Source organism: Equus przewalskii, chromosome 18 (assembly GCF_037783145.1).
Source record: "Equus przewalskii isolate Varuska chromosome 18, EquPr2, whole genome shotgun sequence".
In the NCBI taxonomy this organism is placed as follows: Eukaryota; Metazoa; Chordata; class Mammalia; order Perissodactyla; family Equidae; genus Equus; species Equus przewalskii.
This window is the reverse complement of record NC_091848.1, coordinates 37,339,339-37,357,845: the sequence shown is the minus strand read 5'-3', so window position 1 is coordinate 37,357,845 and position 18,507 is coordinate 37,339,339. Positions and strand designations below refer to the sequence as shown.

The 18,507-nt window shown below is 43.0% G+C and overlaps 1 protein-coding gene across 1 annotated transcript in view; it reads right to left on the bottom strand.

Annotated features, from left to right (window-relative positions):
- Positions 1-678: 678 nt before the first annotated feature.
- ROPN1 (rhophilin associated tail protein 1) overlaps positions 679-18,507 on the bottom strand; it is a 31,129-nt gene continuing 13,300 nt past the window's right edge. Inside the window, exons 2-6 of the mRNA XM_008514701.2 lie at positions 13,564-13,691; positions 8,300-8,417; positions 6,837-6,998; positions 1,614-1,789; positions 679-889 (exon numbers count right to left, since the gene is read on the bottom strand). Of these exons, the coding sequence (XP_008512923.1) occupies positions 823-889; positions 1,614-1,789; positions 6,837-6,998; positions 8,300-8,417; positions 13,564-13,679 (639 nt within the window). The 5' untranslated portion in view covers positions 13,680-13,691 and the 3' untranslated portion in view covers positions 679-822. The remainder of the gene's footprint in view (positions 890-1,613; positions 1,790-6,836; positions 6,999-8,299; positions 8,418-13,563; positions 13,692-18,507) is intronic.

The following is an 18,507-nucleotide window of genomic DNA, read 5'->3' as shown; positions in this document are numbered from 1 at the left end:
GGGGTTGCCAGGTTTAAAAACATGAAACAAAACAAAAAAATACTAAAAAATTATTTGTTTATCCAAAATTCAAATTTAACTGAGTGTTCTGTTTTTAACCTCAGTAAATATTGGTGAGTGAGTGAATGAATAAATGACTAGCATCATACCAACAAATGGAGAAATAAACTGGTAAAAATGTGGATTAACCATGGAAAAGACACTCATCTAAGTTATGTCGAGCAATCACAAAACATCAAAACTGTGTCTGACTAGGGACTGGCCAAGTGGCGCAGTGGTTAAGTTCGCATGCTCCACTGTGGCAGCTTGGGGTTCATCAGTTTGGATCCTGGGTGTGGACCTACATACCATTTATCCAGCCATGCTGTGGCAGGCATCCCACATATAAAGTAGAGGAAGATGGGCACAGATGTTCGCTCAGGGCCAATCTTCCTCAGCAAAAAGAGGAGGATTGGTGGCAGATGTTAGGTCAGGGCTAATCTTCCTCAAAAAACGAAAAAGACCTGCGTCTGGCTAACATTGTACCTTTGAAAATCTGACAATCTGGCTTTGGCTTGAGATGCATTTTCTCTCCATGCTTCATCAGCCACTTTTATTCAGTGTCCGTGTGGGAAAAATGCTAATCTTCTGTTAATGCAGTTGTTTTGTTCCAACAATTTTACATCTTCATTCCATACATTTCTGATTTCATATGTTTGCCTAATTGTTTATTAGTGTGTACAAGTTGTACAAGAAAATGGACACTGGATGGCATATGGGGGTCAGTCATTCCGAAGCACAGTCATCTCTATGTCTTCCTTTATAATTGCCAAAATTGTGCTTTTACTCCAGCCGAACTCTGGGATTCTGGGTAAAGTCATTCACCCTGATTAAGCCATCAGGACCAATTCTGTTTTGGAAAAATACATATCTGGGGTTAGTTCATTTAACAATCAATCTTAAGGAAGACGATATATAAACAACTCTCACTCCAAATTAATTCTGCTGAGGCTTCTGCCCTTATCACCCTCTGTTTTTCTGAACCCTTGACAGCCTGCTTCTCCTCCTCCACTCAGGTCAAACCTGAGCGTGAGCCAGTCACCTGGAGGACTTGCTAAGACACAGACACCAGGGCCCCGGAGGAGAGTTTCTGATGCAGTAGGTTCAGGCTACAGCCTGAGAAATCGCATTTCTAACAGGTTCTCAGGTGCTGCTGCTTCTGGTCTCGATAGAACTCTAAAATCGTGGTCCTAGGGGGCAGCCTGTTGGTGTAGCAGTTAAGTTTTCATGCTCCACTTTAGCAGCCCAGGGTTGGTGGGTTTGGATCCTGGGTGTGGACCTACACATGGCTCATCAAGCCATGCTGTGGCTGCATCCCACATACAAACTAGAGGAAGGTTGGCACAGATGTTAGCTGAGCGACAATTTTCCTCACCAAAAAACAAAGCAAAACAAAAACAAAATAAAATCACTGTCCAATAGCTTCTTTCCCTTCTCTTTTAGATCCTTATTTCTTGTTCTTCCCAATATTTCTCTGTCCCCAGAACAGTATAATACAGTAGCCTCACTATATCTTGGCCTGCTGGATTTGTTTTCCCCACGTTCTTCACCTCCAATTGGTAAAATTTACTTACACTTCCTGTTCGATGTAGTTAAGCATTCTCCCGACGTGTGACGCAGAGATCTCCCCGTCCACTTCAGCAATATATGTATAGAGAAACTGGAAGGTGCTAAAAGGGATCCGGGGAGGCCCGCTATCATGGTCAGATGATAAAACTTCACACACTATCTTGAGAGTCTTGGCAATGGTCTATAAAGCCATAAGATTAAATGAGAAGAAAGTCACTATTCCAGACTAGATTCTGAAGATCAATTTAGATACAAGAAAGGAGAAAAAAATTTTGTTCTCATAAAATGAAGTGGGAATGATGTAATATTCTGGAAAGCCTGAATTTTTTATACCCAAATGGCATTTAATTCAATCTAAAAGAATTGAGTATCTACTGGGTGTTTGTCTCTCTTTTTCCTTTCTTTCCTTTGTTGGAGGGAGACTCTCAAGGAATTAAGTTTATAAACTGCTGAATACTTTAAGATATTTATTACTTTAATCAGAATAACCTCACTAAAGGAGGGGCATTTGATTTTACATTCTATAAAATTAGAATTATTTCTTATTCTTGTTGCTCTCCCATCTTATCTCTAAAGGGCTGAGGTAATTAGGCTAGCTTATACACGCCAGCAGATGCTTGGAGCAATGCCACAGGAGGGGGGCAGGGGTCAGGAGAAGGGTAACGTCACTGAGAAGATAGGAGTCCCAGACGCAGGAAAATTAACAGTGTACATCACGATAAAACCAGTTCTCTAAAACGTGTGGATCCATCTAATCGGAACCACCTAATGCTGAATAAACTTAGTCCATCTTCCTGGAGTGATAGTTTTACCTGATGGCAAGTAATCCTTTATACAACATAACACTACCCTTGTACTTGCTACGGAAAAATTAGCAGATGATGACTGCCATAAGTTTTCATGGAAAGGTTGCTACAGAAGCAAACACTCCTTACAATGAAACTTGAACATTAAAGGATCATGTTCAGAACAGAGTTTTACTCACCAGTGTCTTTGGGTAAACCTACCCTTTGAGTACATGTCATAAGTGAAAGTTGTGAAATGATGCGATACAGGAAAGAAAGGTTTCAAAGGAAGTCTTGTTCAGCTCTGAATTAGCAAAGATAGGTCAGCATATATATCTTGGTGGTTTACTAAAACAGATTAGGTGCAGATGATCCTTACACACTCTCCAGCGATCAGTGAAAAATTAGTCTGGAGTGGTAAACTGGCTGTGACTGGGGAAATGAGCAAGCAGCTGCTCTACCTCCCCAAGTGGCTGGCCAGCACTGTTCTTCCCTTGCAGCGTATGTTTGCTGTTCTGCTTCCTTCCTCCCCCTGAATGTAATGGGTGACTAGAAGGTGCTTCTTTAACTGTGGTGTGTGTTACCCAGGGGTGGGAGTCTGTATGTCAGGAGGTACATGAGGATGCTGAATAAACTTAGTCCATCTTCCTGGAGTGATAGTTTTACCTGATGGCAAGTAATTTAGACATTATTTGCACAAATTAATTACTAATTTTAATGGATTTAATATTTAACCTTTGTTTCTTTACACTGACAAACATTGCTATTTTGTGAAATAGAATCTTCAATGTACGTGAATTTTAAAATGATAAACTGCATGATGTCAAAGAAATTTTGGGTTTGCAGCAGGCCACTTTCACTTTCTGTCTCCCACCCTTGGGAGTCCCCTCCTGGAAGTCACTGTGAAGCACCGTAGGAGGCAGTGGGCCAGGCGCTTCCATGAAGGAGGGCAGGAGGAGGACAGGCACACAGAAGGCTGGGGAAAAGGCCGTCAGTGAGGCTGGGAGGGCGTGCGCGGGAGATGAGGGCAGCATGACACTGGTTTTGGGCAGATTTGCAAGCATGTGTCCACTGAACTTCATAATTTCCATCCACAGCTCATCCCCTCTGGTTCTCTTTAAAACAACCTACTCCCCTACTGCCTTTGTTCTGTTGTCCTCTTCCGATAGTCTCATCCAAAATGGGGTGCTGTTATGGGCTGAACTGTGTCCACCCAAAATTCATATGTTGAAGCCCGAACCCCTAGTACCCCAGAATGTGACCGTATTTGGAGACAGGGCCTTTAAAGAGGTGATTAACTTAAAATGAAATCATTAGAGTGGGCCCTAACCCATGAGGTCTGGTGTCCTTGTAAGAAGAGGCGATTAGGACAGAGGGAGAGAGAGAGCAGACACATGTGTGCACAGAGGGACAACCATGTGAAGAAAAGGGGAGAAGACGGCCATTTACAAGTCAGTGAAAGAGGCTTCAGACACCTTGGTCCCAGACTTCCAGCCTCCAGAACCGGGAGAAAATACATTCCTGTGTAAGCCACATAGTCGGTGGAACTTTGTTATGGCAGCCCTGGCAAACCAGTATAGGTGCTTTCTACCCAAACGCCTTTTACTGATCATTCAAACAACAAACCTCCAAATTCTATTGCCCTCATCAGATTTTAAAATGTTTAATAAATGGATGAATGGATAAAGAAGTCTCTGGACTGGAGCTTTATAAAATTACTTAAATCTAAAGTAAACAGAGATCTGAATTCTATTGGACAGGATTTTTTGGTCAGATGGAGATCCACTTCATAGAGATAGCCTTTCAACACCTTTTGAGCCCTGTTTTCAGACTCAGAAGTGAAAGGCTCAGAGAGTGAAATATTTGCTAATAAAATATGCCATTCCGTCCAGTGAACATGATTATACGATCTCTTCTTTTGTGTAATCAGTCTCAGTTCTAGAGGAAGCAGTACTGAAAGGGAAGAGAAACACAGGTCTGCATGCCGTAGCATTTTGAATCACGTGTGTAGACTCAAGAGAGCTCAGCGCTGGAGTAAACGTACCTGCCACCTAAAATTCCTGCCACTGGACTCTTCCATAAGGAGGGAACTGGATTTTCTAAGTGGCACAGGCATCATGGCTGGCTGGTGAGTTGGCAAAGAAAGGAGGGAATTTCTGGGCCTGCCTCTAAGGATATATGGATTAACTAGAATGCAAACCCTCCTCCACATGTGACACCCTGACCACATTTAAGTTCCCAGCAATAGTCCAACATGAAACAAATGGGTGCAATGGGATTGGTTCCTGGATTCACAGGGCACCCTTTATCTATGGACCAGCCCTTCAGGCTGACTTCCCCTCTAAGTGTTCCTTGACATAGGGATGATGAGGGGCAAAGTCAGACACTTCAGGACCTCTCAAAATTGGAGGGGTCCTTGGTTATCCAGAGCCAGGCCTGAAGGTGTCTCAGTAGAAGCAGAGAAGAGGGAATAGAATCACAGAAGGTTAGCGATGAAAGGACCTCATGGCACATCTAATCCAGACTCCTCGTTCTAGCAGGGAGGTAGAAAGACACAACACACCTCCTGGTTTCCCCTCCCCAATTTGGGAGGCAGCCATATCAAAGTAAACCTAGCAGCCACACAATGGGCTAAGCAGAGGGAGGTTGGACTTTGGTTTTCCAAAGTCCCTCTTGGTTACTGTGAGGTATGTGGACAAGGAGAGGACTCAGACATCTCACAAGGTGGTGAGGGGAAGCCTGGGAGCAGATGAGGACAACCTGGAAGAGACTCCAGGAGGCCCTGAGCACCAGTGAGAATGATGATGAGCTGGTAGGGGACTACTGTGCTGTGAGACAGAAGAGACCAAAGACTTCAGCTGCAAGCAGCTAGCAACCCCAGAGATGAGTATTTCCATGGCGATCAGAGGTGCCAGAGGGGACCAAGGGATGTGAGGAACCTGTCATTTGGCTGCTCTGAGGTCCCAAAATCACCCCTTTCCTTACGCACTCAACTGCCATCTTGAAGAGAGGAGCGGTGAGGAGAAATCTGAGACTGGGAAATTTACTGTAAAGCTGCCTCAGGTACTGCATCAGATGAAAATTCCTGGATTGGAGTGACTCTACTTATTTTCTTACTCCACTCTTTGTGGGCGGGGTAGGTCAGGAAGATCAGAATTAACTACTGACAAAATAAAGTACACCCCCCCCCCCCCGCACATCTCTGAATGTGGTGTGAATAAATTTGCGACCCTATGAGAATTTAATAAAACGTGTCAATTTTTTATTTTCCCTTCTGTGATTTTCCCTAATCCTTAGGGATATTTCCATGGAAGTGTGATAGGCTGATTGGCAACTCATCTGCCACTGCTGTATTGTCCTCTCCTCTGGAGGAGAGTAACTTATTCATTATATAATGTCACTGTAAAGGACAGTGAAGAGGGAAAAAAACCCAGGAATGGCCTCTCCTCTCCTCCTCTCTCAAGAAATGGTTATGATGAAAGCTGCAGGGGAAACCTGTAGGAAAAGTTGAACTACAATATTTTGGGTAGCTTTTCTCAGAAACAAAAATGTCAAATATGCATTCCAAGCATATTCGAGAAGAAAGAACAAGATCATGTTTAGACAATGCTGAATGATTCCACTACCTTTTCATACCATTTGGTTTTGGCAGAGGCAATAATTTTCTCATTAATTTTTAAACTTGTACATATTTCAGGGATTTTATAAAAACCATGGTTCTGATTCATTTTCGTTTAAGTTATTCTAACAGTGTTTAACAAGAGTGTGTCCACATGGAAGATGATGCCTAAAGCTTTTAAATATATATAAACTGGTTGCAGTATTTTTTTATTTAAAACAGAAAAATGGCTTTTCCAATTGCAAACCAAGTCAAATTTGGAAAAGGCACGAATTTGTATGAACATTCTGCATCCTTGGTGATGTCATGACTATAAGTCTAGAAATAGCCTCAATGTTCCTTTCCTGCTTTCCTATCTCTGATTTTGTATCCAATTATGCTTATCAAATAGTAGTTTTCTATGAGGCTGCACCTCTTTTTAAAAGTCTTTATCGGTATATTTTCCAGGTGTCTGGAACCCAAGTATAAGCAAACCTTATTCTACAGCTGGCTCTTGGCTATCTATGGGAATATGAATGGAGGGAGTGGAGTGGTGACAGAAATAAATCTGAGTGCAGTGATTGAAATTCACAAATAATCCAAAAGTCACATTATGGTCAACCTCTCCCCAGAGCCTGATGACAGTTTTCCCCTCTCTCTCCTCCTAACACCTGCTTCTGACTGATGAGCAGAGAAACGGCCTAATTCAGAGAGAAATGAGCAGACAGGAGGAGGCGTGCTCATCATCAGCCCTGGAGAGTTGACTGCGTGTGGAGATGTACTGTCCTTCCAGGCCCTGAGAGAGATTTTTCCCTTAAGGACAAAAAGCATTAAAGCTGACTTACAACTCCGAGAGAGCTGCAAGCAAGGGCTAGAAACTTCAGCCACTCAATCTCCTCCGTGAAGCGGCCCACATTCATCACACTATTAAACAGATCTGTTGGGAGACTCAGCACCTTCCACATCTGGGCCAGCTCATCTGCGTTGATGATCAGTCTACCAGCAACCTGCAGGGCAGGGGACAGACACAAGACAGAGGATGAGGGACAGGATGCGAGAACTCCCTAAGAAACACCTGCCCAGGCGAAGCCCTGTGTTCTCCCAGCACACAGCATGGGGTGGGGGTGGCAGGGGGTACAAAGGGACTCTGTTGGGTGGTTCTCTCTGCAAGGGTAGAGAAATAGCCTAGACAAGAACATGCTGAGACATAATTTAATCATTTTTAACTTCAGATATCAGGATTATGGGGAAAGTATGCATTTATATTATGCTTTAATTTTTTTCTCATGCTTTTATTATCTGCTGTTTCATCCCTAGATGGTCCCCATAAGGCAGACAGAGCAGCCTGAAAATGAAACCAAGGGCCAGAGGACTTGTCTGAGACCACTAATTAGTGGTGAAGCTAGAACTAGATGTTAAGTATCTTGCTTCTGGATTCCATGAGTTTGCACTAGACCTCGCTTGCATCCCTCACGCTTTCCCAGGAATGATATAGGGGTCTATGGCCTAGGTGCCTAGTGTTGCTTGATCCAGGCACCTAAGATCTCTGCCATGTCCACTGCACAAGGTGCTTGGTGGTTAAGAGGAGAAAGGAATGAATGGCCAGTTGTTGGCCAAGAATGAGACAAGGATACAGATGTCCCGTCAAGCTCTACTACACCTTCCCTGGCCCTCCGATTCTAGTGAAATGCTAAGCCTCTGGGACCAAGGTAGTTGGCTAAATCAGTCCTGAATCATCCCAAATATCTCTGTCCTGGATCCTAGAATGGGGTTTGGTGGTGCTAAACCATATTTCCTGGGAGTTGGCTAAACCACAAGCTTCCTCAGACCAGACTCTCCTCATCCATTCACCAGGCAGCTCCCAGGATATTGTGGCTGTCAAGACAGCCAGTTTTTCCCCAAAGCTAGGCACTGTCTGCATCTGGGATAACTGGAGAACTACAATATGCCCCTCCCCAAACTGTGATTGGCATCATATTATGGTCTTGATCAGCAAGGGAGACATTGTCAAGGGACTGTGGATCTGCACTTTCTGGAGGGAAGGAATTAGCATTGCACTGAGCCCCTGGACATTTTGCCAGCTTTAGGGACATATGGGATGACCCCACAGATAGCTCAGTTTACAACCTATTTCAGTAGCATTCCTGTTTTCCCAAGGGAAGATTTACTTTCAGTTCACGGTTTAGTGAACTTTAGAATGATGCTGAGTGGCCAGCTAACTGGCAGGGGAATGGTGGGCTTTTGTCTGTACCCACCCAGCCTCTACACCGTCGCCACGTACCCCCTCGATGCTCCAGTACGGCCTTACCCGAGAATGCAGGATCTTCAACAGCTCAGGTGTAAGCTCTGCCCAGTTAGACAGAGTGACTCGCTCAGACCGCTCTCTCACTGGAGGAATCTCTCCATGGGACATAGCCCCAAAATAACTACAAGAAAAAAAGGTAGGAGGTGAGGGTGGCATCCTATACTCCAGTGGCCTCTGGCTGCTTTGGGAATCCCCTCCCCTCTTTTTTTCAGGGAAGGGGGTGGAGGAAAGAACATTTGTTAAGTGGCTTCTATATGCTAGACACTGTGTTTAGTTCATGTATGTATGGGAAAGCCCTACGTGTGTTACTTTCCACTCAAGGTATAGAGAATGCTAGGGAATAAAAAGATTTGCTCCTCTCAAAGGGTGAGGAATAACCGATAAAAGCTAAGTATGGAATTCCTTGAAGCATATTGGATCTGGGGTTTTTTTCAGTCAACCCCTCCTAAGTGTTTTATACACACACATGTGTACACACACATACATACATACACATGTAGACATATATATTGTGGGAGATATATATAATATACACATTGTATATATGTATAATATACATATTATATATGTATGCAATAGGAGAGAGAAAAACAAATCATTGTCATTTTCAATCCTGAACTCTTCTATGGAGGAAGAATCCTAGTACCTAGAGAATCTTTTTTTCAAACATGAACAAAATCTTTATGCTCAGTACAATGGCTATCGACACACTTAAGGTTGGTATTAGGTAGTAGGTGGGGATATGTAATGTTGGAAAGAGAAGCTGGAAGAGAACTAAAGTCACCTGCTAAGAAAGGGGAGGAGATGGAGGTGCCCTATGTGATGGGTGAGCCAGGAGGGGATTCCAGCTGGAGGCTGGAGGCTTGGGCTTCAAGGGGGAAGCAAGGGAAGGCTGGCAGGGCACTCAAGGAGGCTCAGGTGAGAAGACAAGCCAAAGAAAGGTTTGAGATGACCTTCTATGGGGTATATGAAGCAAGATCCTCCTTTGTCTTCCCTCAAAAATTTCAGTAAAATCTGCCTACTCAGCAATGCTTTGTGGAGTGGACTTTGTTTTGTTGCAATGTGGAAAAAATACCGAGTCCTGTTTTGGGACGGGCATAAGATGAAAAGGGGCTGCCCACAGCAGGGCATGGCCGTGAGCAGTTGACACGAGGGGCACTGATGCTGTACAGAAGGGTCTGTCTCCATCGAAAGCCTTGTGGTTGACTATCCCTGGATCACATGTCTCTGCCCCTCTCTGCTTTATTTTTTAGTACTTTCTCCAGATCCAGGTAGTATAAAAAGGATATGAGGGATTGTAAAAGCCCATTTTAGGGTCAAGCCCTACAATGATGGGGCAAACCACTGCCTGTCTCTGAGCCACACCACAATGCAGAGCTGAACTACCAGGACTAAAATAATACCTTCCAGGAACCCCTGGGATGTCGTCAGCAGGGAGAGCAGAAGCAAAACTTTCAGGCCACCTTTAATAGTGTGCATGAGCCATCTCTGCAGACAGATCAGTGGTGTGGGTTCAAGGTGACAACAGGAGTGGGGTGTGGCCTTAGGCTATGGAATCAGACTTGAGTGATGTAAATGGAAGAGACAGAGACACCTGGTACCTCATTTGACGGAAGTGACTTCCTGGATAAAGAGTGACACTCAGCAGAATATCTTTGGACTTTTTCGTGGAGTTGGCTGGAGAATGTGGAAATAAGGCTGCAGTCATGGATGTGGTCCTCCATGGGTTATTCAGCTTCATTTGCAGCAAGCAATTCCACAGTTACTCACATAAATTACAAATTTGTGTTGTCACACGTACCTACCCCACATAAGCTCCTGTCCTGCTGATGTCTGGTAGGTGGCTTCTCCATTGACAGCACATATGTAGGGAAATTCTTGCTTCAGTGAATTAAATACATATTTTGTCTTGGAAACATTTTGTGGAGTTCTATCGTCTAAAATTCTGCAGGTTTGCGAGTCACGTAAAACCAGCTGGTAAGTGCTTTTCATGTCTGGATGGATGGAGCGTGCTCTTAGGTCATGCTCTCCTTTTTCACTGTAGTTAAACTACAAACTGCCTCTTCATGGATATCTAAAAAATTTATAGCACATGGTACAATACGGGAGCAGGCAGGCTAAACCAGTGGAGTGTTTTCTCTCATAAATGTCAGGGACAATACCAAGAAATGTCATTTTTCGTGCTGTAAAACAGCACACAACAACAATGAAATGGGGTTTTAAACTATTGTATAGTATAAAACAAAGTCTGTCTGGGTATGCCAAAAGAAATTAGTCTTCAGATACTAAAGTTCAATCTTAGAGGTAACATATAAAATTTAGAATGGAAATCTAAACAGGGCTCATACTAGCAAAGCAATCCCATTGATGTCTCTTTTTAAAAATTTTTTTTATTGAGGTAATAATAGTTTATAACTGTGAAATTTCAGTTGTGCATTATTATTTGTCAGTCACCATATAAATGTGCCCCTTTACCCCTTACGCCCACTCCCCGACCCCCTTCCCCTCTGGTAACCACTAATCTGTTCTCTTTGTCCATGTGTTAATCTTCCATATATGGGTAAAAATCATATGGTGTTTGTCTTTTTCTGTCTGGCTTATTTTGCTTAACATAATACCCTCAAGGTCCATCTGTGTTGTTGTGAATGGGACGATTTTGTCCTTTTTTATGGCTGAGTAGTATTCCATTGTGTGTGTATATATATATATATACATCATCTTTATCCAATCACCAGTTGATGAGTACTTGGGTTGCTTCCACTTCTTGGCTATTGTGAATAATGCTGCAATGAACATAGGGGTGCATAAGTCTCTTTGAATTGTTGATTTCAAGTTCTTTGGGTAAATACCCCATAGTGGGATAGCTGGATCATATGGTATTTCTATTTTTAATTTTTTGAGAAATCTCCATACTGTTTTCCTTAGTGGCTGGGCCAGTTTGCATTCCCACTATCAGGATATGAGGGTTCCCTTTTCTCCACATCCTCTCCAACATTTATTATTTTTTGTCTTGGTGATTATAGCCATTCTAATGGGTGTAAGGTGATACTCAGTGTCATTTTGATTTGCATTTCCCTGACGATCAGTGATGTTGAACATCTTTTCATGTGCCTATTGGCATCTGTCTATCTTCTTTGGAAAAATGTCTGTTCATATCCTCTGCCCATTTTTTGATCAGGTTGTTTGTTTTTCTGTTGTTGACCGGTGTGAGTTTTTCATGTATTTTGGAGATTAGCCCCTTGTCAGATATATGATTTGCAAATATGTTCTCCCAGTTGGTGGGTTGTCTTTTCGTTTTGTTCCTGGCTTCCTTTGCCTTGCAGAAGCTCTTTGGTCTGATGAAGTCCCACTTGTTTATTTTTTCTTTTGTTTCCCTTGCCCTAGTAGACATGGTATTTGAAAATATCCTTCTAAGAGTCATGTCAGAGTGTACTGCCTGTATTTTCTTCTAGGAGTTTTATAGTTTCACAGTCTTACCTTCAAGTCTTTAATCCATTTTGAGTTCATTTTTGTATATGGTGAAAGATAATGGTCTACTTTCATTCTTTTGCATGTGGCTGTCCAGTGTTGCCAACACCATTTATTGAAGAGACTTTCCTTTCTCCAGCATATCTTCTTGGCTCCTTTGTCAAAGATTACCTGTCCACAGATGTGTGGTTTTATTTCTAGGCTTTCAATTCTGTTCTATTGATCTGTGTGTCTGTTTTTGTACCAGTACCGTGCTGTTTTGATTACTATAGCTTTGTGGTATATTCTGAAGTCAGAGATTGGGATGTCTCCAGCTTTGTTCTCTTTGCTCAGGATTGTTTTAGCTATTCAGGGTCTTTTGTTACCCCATATGAATTTTAGGATTCTTTGTTCTATTTCTGTGAAGAATGTCATTGGTATTCTGATTGGGATTGCACTGAATCTGTAGATTGCTTTAGGTGGTATGGACATTTTAACTATATTTATTCTTCCAATCCACGTGCATGGAATATCTTTCATTTCTTTATGTCACATTGATGTCTCCTTTTATGACCACCACTGGCTTATTTTCCTTCCATTTTTAAGAGCTTCATACTGGCCCAACCCAGGAGCATGAGTGCGGTAGCTCAGAGACTCTATCATGCTCCTCTCGGGTTACATTTTGTACCTTCTCAAAGGTGTCCACACCTTCTTCCCACCACCTGCTCCATGCACCTACTCAACCTCATGGTGAGGACATTCTCCCTTCCCCCAACCCACAGGCTCCGTTCTGCAGGCTCTCTTACTCCCCTTTCCCTCTGAAGCGCTATTAAAGAAGTCATCATCAAACAGTAAAAATAATCTGAAAATGACCCAGGAGGGCTAGTTAGCTCCCAGCTCCTGCCCCAAGCCCCAGTTTCCCAGTTTCAGGCAGCCACTTTTGTCTAAGAATCAATTTCATAGCTGAGAGGCTTTCTTTGTAAAGCTGTTTCAATCCGGGCCTGCAGCCGTTGTGTAAGCTCCTTCCATTGAGCAGCCTCGCGGGGGTTTGTCCGGAAAGAGAGCGCCTGTTTGAGGCACTGTTTTCGGCCAGGCCGGTCCTCCTCCTCATCGCTCTGATTGCCTCCTTTGTCCAGAATGCAGTGTGTACTCTTTATGTTAAGCGAACAAGTCAGTTCCAAGAGACGCTAAAGAAAATAACAACTTCCCCAAAGACAAGACACCAAGTGTCTCTTGTTGGGCGCAAGAATGAATGAGTTTTAACAGCGGCGGAGGCAGGTGTCTCATTAAAGGGGTAAACCCCAGGGTGAACCTGCTGGACGGATCCCGCGCAATCTGCCCCGCGGGCTCGTCGCATCGCTCCCCCGGGTGCACTGCTGCCATCTCGTGGGAAGACCGGAGAGCGAGGCCCCGGTTTACACCAGGGAAAGAGAGGCTCAACTCCAGCTGGGTTGTGAACCCTTCTTTCCACTGGGCCAGGGGGCGGGGGGCGCAGGGACAGCGTGGAGTGTGCGTGTGCTGATGTCATGCGGTAATCTAACTCTTGCTGATCGCCCCAGGATGCTTTGCCTATTGCCCCGGCGTCTTGTTGCTCAATCTGGTTCACTAGGGGAGAGCAACACTTCCTCGCCCAAATGGATGTATTTAGATGTGGATTTTTAAAGCACCAAAGCAATGCGACAGCTGAACATCACAAACATTATGCTAATCAGTCCCGATGCCCAGGCTGCAGCCATGACAACCTCCTCACGGATTCCAAGAACTTCCCACCTCCACCTCCAATGGGAGGCAGGGGCTGGAGGTAAGAAAGGAGTACGTACTCCGCAGCCCACTGGATGAGGTCCTCCGGCTGGGTCCGGATGGCGGCTTTGGTAAATTGCTTCAGCAATTCCGGCAGCTCCGGGGGGATGCATATTTGCTTATCTGTCTGAGGCATTGGTTGGTTGACCTATTGGCAGCGAAAAATAAATAAATAAAATGAGAATCTTTGAATCATAAAATGATAGGAATCCTTGACAGGAAGTCACCCAGCTTCTGATGACACTCTCAATATTGAGGAGTTCACTACCCCACAAGACAGAATGCATTCTATTGTTACACAACTCCAAGGTTACAAAGGAGTTTACTAATCCTCGCTTTTTGTTGTCGTAAATAATTCTGTCCTTTACATAAAAAAACACGCAATACTTGTTCATTAAAAAAGTAGAGATCAACAAGAAGCAGTCCCCTAATGATGTCATCCCAAATGTTGGATGTCTCCTTTCAGAATTTTTTCAATGTAAATATATATTTGTATAGATAAAAGTAGTCATACAAAACAGCTTGTTTTCTCAACAGCATATCATGAACATCTTCCATGTTACACAACTCTTATTGGCCAAATATGAGTTGTAGCAAAATTTACCCTGTGAATCCTTTATTATTTGACATTAGATTATTTCCAAGTAAAAATAATCAGTAAACAACCATTTGATGACCATCTTTCTTTACATCTGTGTGTACTTATCTACTCTAATTGCAAAAGAGAAAACTTGTACATTTCATTCAAAAAGTCCCAGGACAAATTGAAACAAAACATGAAAATCCATAAATGGTATACAACCCCACCCACGAACACCAGACTAAAAGATTTTGCCTGCTTTCAGTAGAGAAAGAGTGATTAGATATTCTGAAAAGCCCTCCCTCTTCAAAACCCCTCGATGCTGGACAAATCCCAGGAAAAATACCTTTCCAATTGCCTTGCGAAGCTTGCAAGGAAGTGAGGGAAATCTTCAAATATCAAACAACATGAGTAAAGCAGAAATCAGGGTGGTGAGCAAATGAAGAAATGAGGGGGCCAGTATAGAAGCCAGGAACTTGAACCTTCAGACCAATGGCCAGGCAAGTTGCGAACAGACCAGGTCTTGGGCTCACAAAAAGTAAACAGCTGAACTGAAGGACTCTCTTACCGCTTCAACCCGAGACCCTCCAAGGTCTATACAGCCTCAGGGTGAAAGGGTGGGACTGAAAATATCTGCCTGTTGGCAGGGGAAGCAACACAGAGATCTGTCTCCATGGTTGCTGCTTGTTGGGGGCAAGATAGTCTCCCACGGGTTTGTAGCCACAAGCTAGTCTAAGTCTTACATTTATACCCCCAGCCTGGTCGGGAAATCCCCAGACACGAAATCAAAGCCGTTGCAGGTGGTGCTCCATTATCTTTTACGTGATGCTCTTTTATTTAGAGGAAGAGGAGTATAAAGATAGTGATCAGTTTGAGACTTTGTAAAAAGTCAAGTATGCACAGTAAAATTTCAACGGTAATTCCTACAAAAGTAATATAACCAACAAACCGGTAGAGAGGAGAAAAAATTAAAAACAACAACAACAACAAAACAACTTGATCACTCCAAAGGAAGGCAAGAAAGGAGCGGGGGAAGCATAGGAAAAGTGGATAAATAACATGAGAGAAAAGAATCCATGTATATCAGTAATCACAATAAGAAAAAAAGGTCTCAAATGTGCCAGTTAAAATACAAAAATCATCGGGGCTGGCCCCGTGGCCGAGTGGTTAGGTTCGCGCGCTCCGCTGCAGGCGGCCCCGTGTTTCGTTGGTTCGAATCCTGGGCGCGGACATGGCACTGCTAATCAAGCCACGCTGAGGCAGCATCCCACATGCCACAACTAGAAGGACCCACAACGAAGACTACACAACTATGTACTGGGGGGCTTTGGGGAGAAAAAGGAAAAAAATAAAATCTTTAAAAAATAATACAAAAATCATCAGACCGGATTTTTGAAAAATCCAGCTATGGGCACATCTGAAAAGACAAAAGAACAGAAAGACTAAAGATAAAAGCCTATGTGGATCAGCAGGCAAATAATAACCAAAAGAAAGTTGATGTGGACATGTTAATACAAGAAAAAAGAGACTTAAAGGCAAAATGCGTTATTGGGAATAAAGAGGGTCACTACCTAATGATAAAAGCTTCAGTTCATTGAGAAGATAGCACAGTTGTCGATGCGTATGCTGCAGACGTCACTATGGGTGAATCTCACAATGCTGGGTGGAAAGGCAATACATTGTTTAGGGTTTCATATATACGTCATAATGTTCTAATAAAGAGCAAGGGATGATGAACACAAATTCAGAATGGCAGCTATCTGCCGTGGGGGAGTGAGAGGGATGTCCTCAGGGAGATGCAGCAGGGGTCTCAACACTATTGGTGATGTTCTATGTTTTAAGCTGGATGGTGGCTACTGAGATTTCTTTATTTTTATGCCTGTGTTTACATTATGCATTTTAGTTTTTATGAATGAAATATTTCATAATTTAAAAAGAGTTACTGTTACAAGTTGATTGTTTCTGATCACTTTTCAAACCATTTTTATCTAGCAAAGGGCAGTGCCTTATTTTGCTCATATTGTCTGCATATATATTGGGGGGGGTAGTAAAATATACGTAACATAAAGCCTACCATCCTATTCATTTTTAAGTGTTCGATTCAGTGGCATTAAATGCATTCACATTGTTGTGCAACCATTACCACCATCTACCTCCAGAACTTTTTCATCTCCCCAAACTGCAACTCTACCCGTTAAACAATAATTCCCCCTTCCTCCCTCCCCCCACCTCCTGGCAACCACTATTTTGCTTTCTTTATGAATTTGACTACTCTGGGTACCTCATATGAATGGAATCATACAGTATTTGTCCTTTTGTGTATTGCTTATTTCACTTAGCATAACGTCCTCAGCGTTCATCCATGTCGTAAAATATGTCAGAATTCCCTTCCTTTTAAAGGCTGAATAATATTCCATTGTGTGGATATACTACGTTTTGTTTATTTGTTCATCTGTTGATGAACATTTGGGTTGTTTCCACCTTTTGGCTACTGCGAATAATGCTGCTATGAACATGGGTGTACAAATATCTGTTCAAGTTCCTGCTTTCAATTCTTTTGGGTCTATACCCAGAAGTGGGATTGCCAGTAATTCTTTGTTTAACTGTTTGAGGAACGACCATCCTGTTTTTCACAGAGGCTGTACCATTCTACTGTCTGCATATATTTTGACAGGATCTTTTAGTTGTTCTGCAATTGTTTGATTTCTATTCAGAACACTCAGATGGCCTCATATAAATGGAGAGATGCCCCAACTCTAAATAAGTAGGCTTCCATGACACCGATAACGATGATAACCCTTGGTCAGTACAGAGCAAACTTAAGCAAAGCCTTTACTTCACCCATTGCCTCTTCTAACTGTTCTGTGACCTCTATTTTAGGGCAAAGAATCTCTAGCAAGTTCTCCATGCCTATTACCTTTTTTCAATCCTCAGTCCTTCTTTAACCCCTTGCAAACTTTTCTCCTATCATTCTATTGTTCCCTTCAAAGTGGTCAATTATATCTATTAACTTCTTATGTGTGCCAGATACCGTGCTAAGTGTTCTGTATACATTTTCTCATTTAATCCTCCAAATATTCCTGTGAGGTAGATTACATTATCACCACTTTACAGACAAGGAAACTAAGAAAGAGAACAAAATTTTTGAAATGACATGTAACCAGTAAGCGACAGAGGCAGGATATGAACATACACAGTGATGTGGGAGGTGGCCTGTTACATGTGACTGTCCTTTCCCTCTTGAGGCTTTCTCTTTGTTTGATGGCATACATTATTCTTGTTTTTCTGTTTTCTTCATCTGTCCTACTCTGTCCCCATAACTCTTCTTCCTCCTTCCTCCTGCTGAGCAACCGTTAGCAAACTTCCCAAAGCTCAGTCTTCAGCATTCAGAGCTTATGTCTTTCTGCCACTCTTCTTGGGAGCTCACATCCTCTCATGGCTTCATCTACCACAATCCCATCTACCACAACACCTACCGTGTTGATTATACTTGTTTGTCTGACCTCTCACCTGTGCTTCCATTGCACAATTCCTACTACCTCCAGGACACATCTCCATGAAAATTCATTCTCCACCTCTCAAGTCCCCTTCCCAAATTCATTTCTGAACATGATGCCACCATTTCCCCAGTCATTTGGCCTCAAGAGCCCTAGGGCCATCCATTCTCTTCAGTCTGTTGAATCTTCCACTAAATCCCGTTGATATTTCCTTTGAAATGTGTCTCCAATTCATCCCTTCCTCTCTATTTCCACTCTTTTTACTCTTGTTCAGCCCCTCTCACCACCCGTCATGCAGCCTCCTAACTGGTACGCCTGTCTCAGCTCACTCTCTGGTCTATCCTGTCCAGTGTGTCCAGACATGACAGAAATAATAGGTCAGAGAGCCCTGCTTACAAAAGAGCAATCATGTTCTGACTTGCAAGGTCCTTCATGATTTACACACATTATTTTTCGCTGAGGAAGATTTGCCCTGAGCTAACATCTGTTGATCTGTTGCCAATCTTTCTCTTTCTGTATGTGAGCTGCCATGACAGCATGGCCAGTGACACACAAGCAGTGTAGGTCCGTGCCCGGGAACTGAACTCGAGCCACCAAAGTGGAGCATGCCAAACTTAACCACTAGGCCACCAGGGCTGGCCCTTATACACATAATTTTAAACTATAAATTTTTACTAGTATTTACCAACACGAATTTCCAACATATAGTCTACTTTGGCCTTTTTCCAAGAAATTATATGTCCAAAGCTTAACATTTCCTCATCCATTGTTACCAGTACTCTATCCTGCTTTTCTCTTTCCCTCGGTATGTTACTAATTCTGGGTGGCTTGCTTGAGTAGCCTCCCTCTGTCTTTCCATCTATTCAAACCCTGCACAGCCCCAAGGG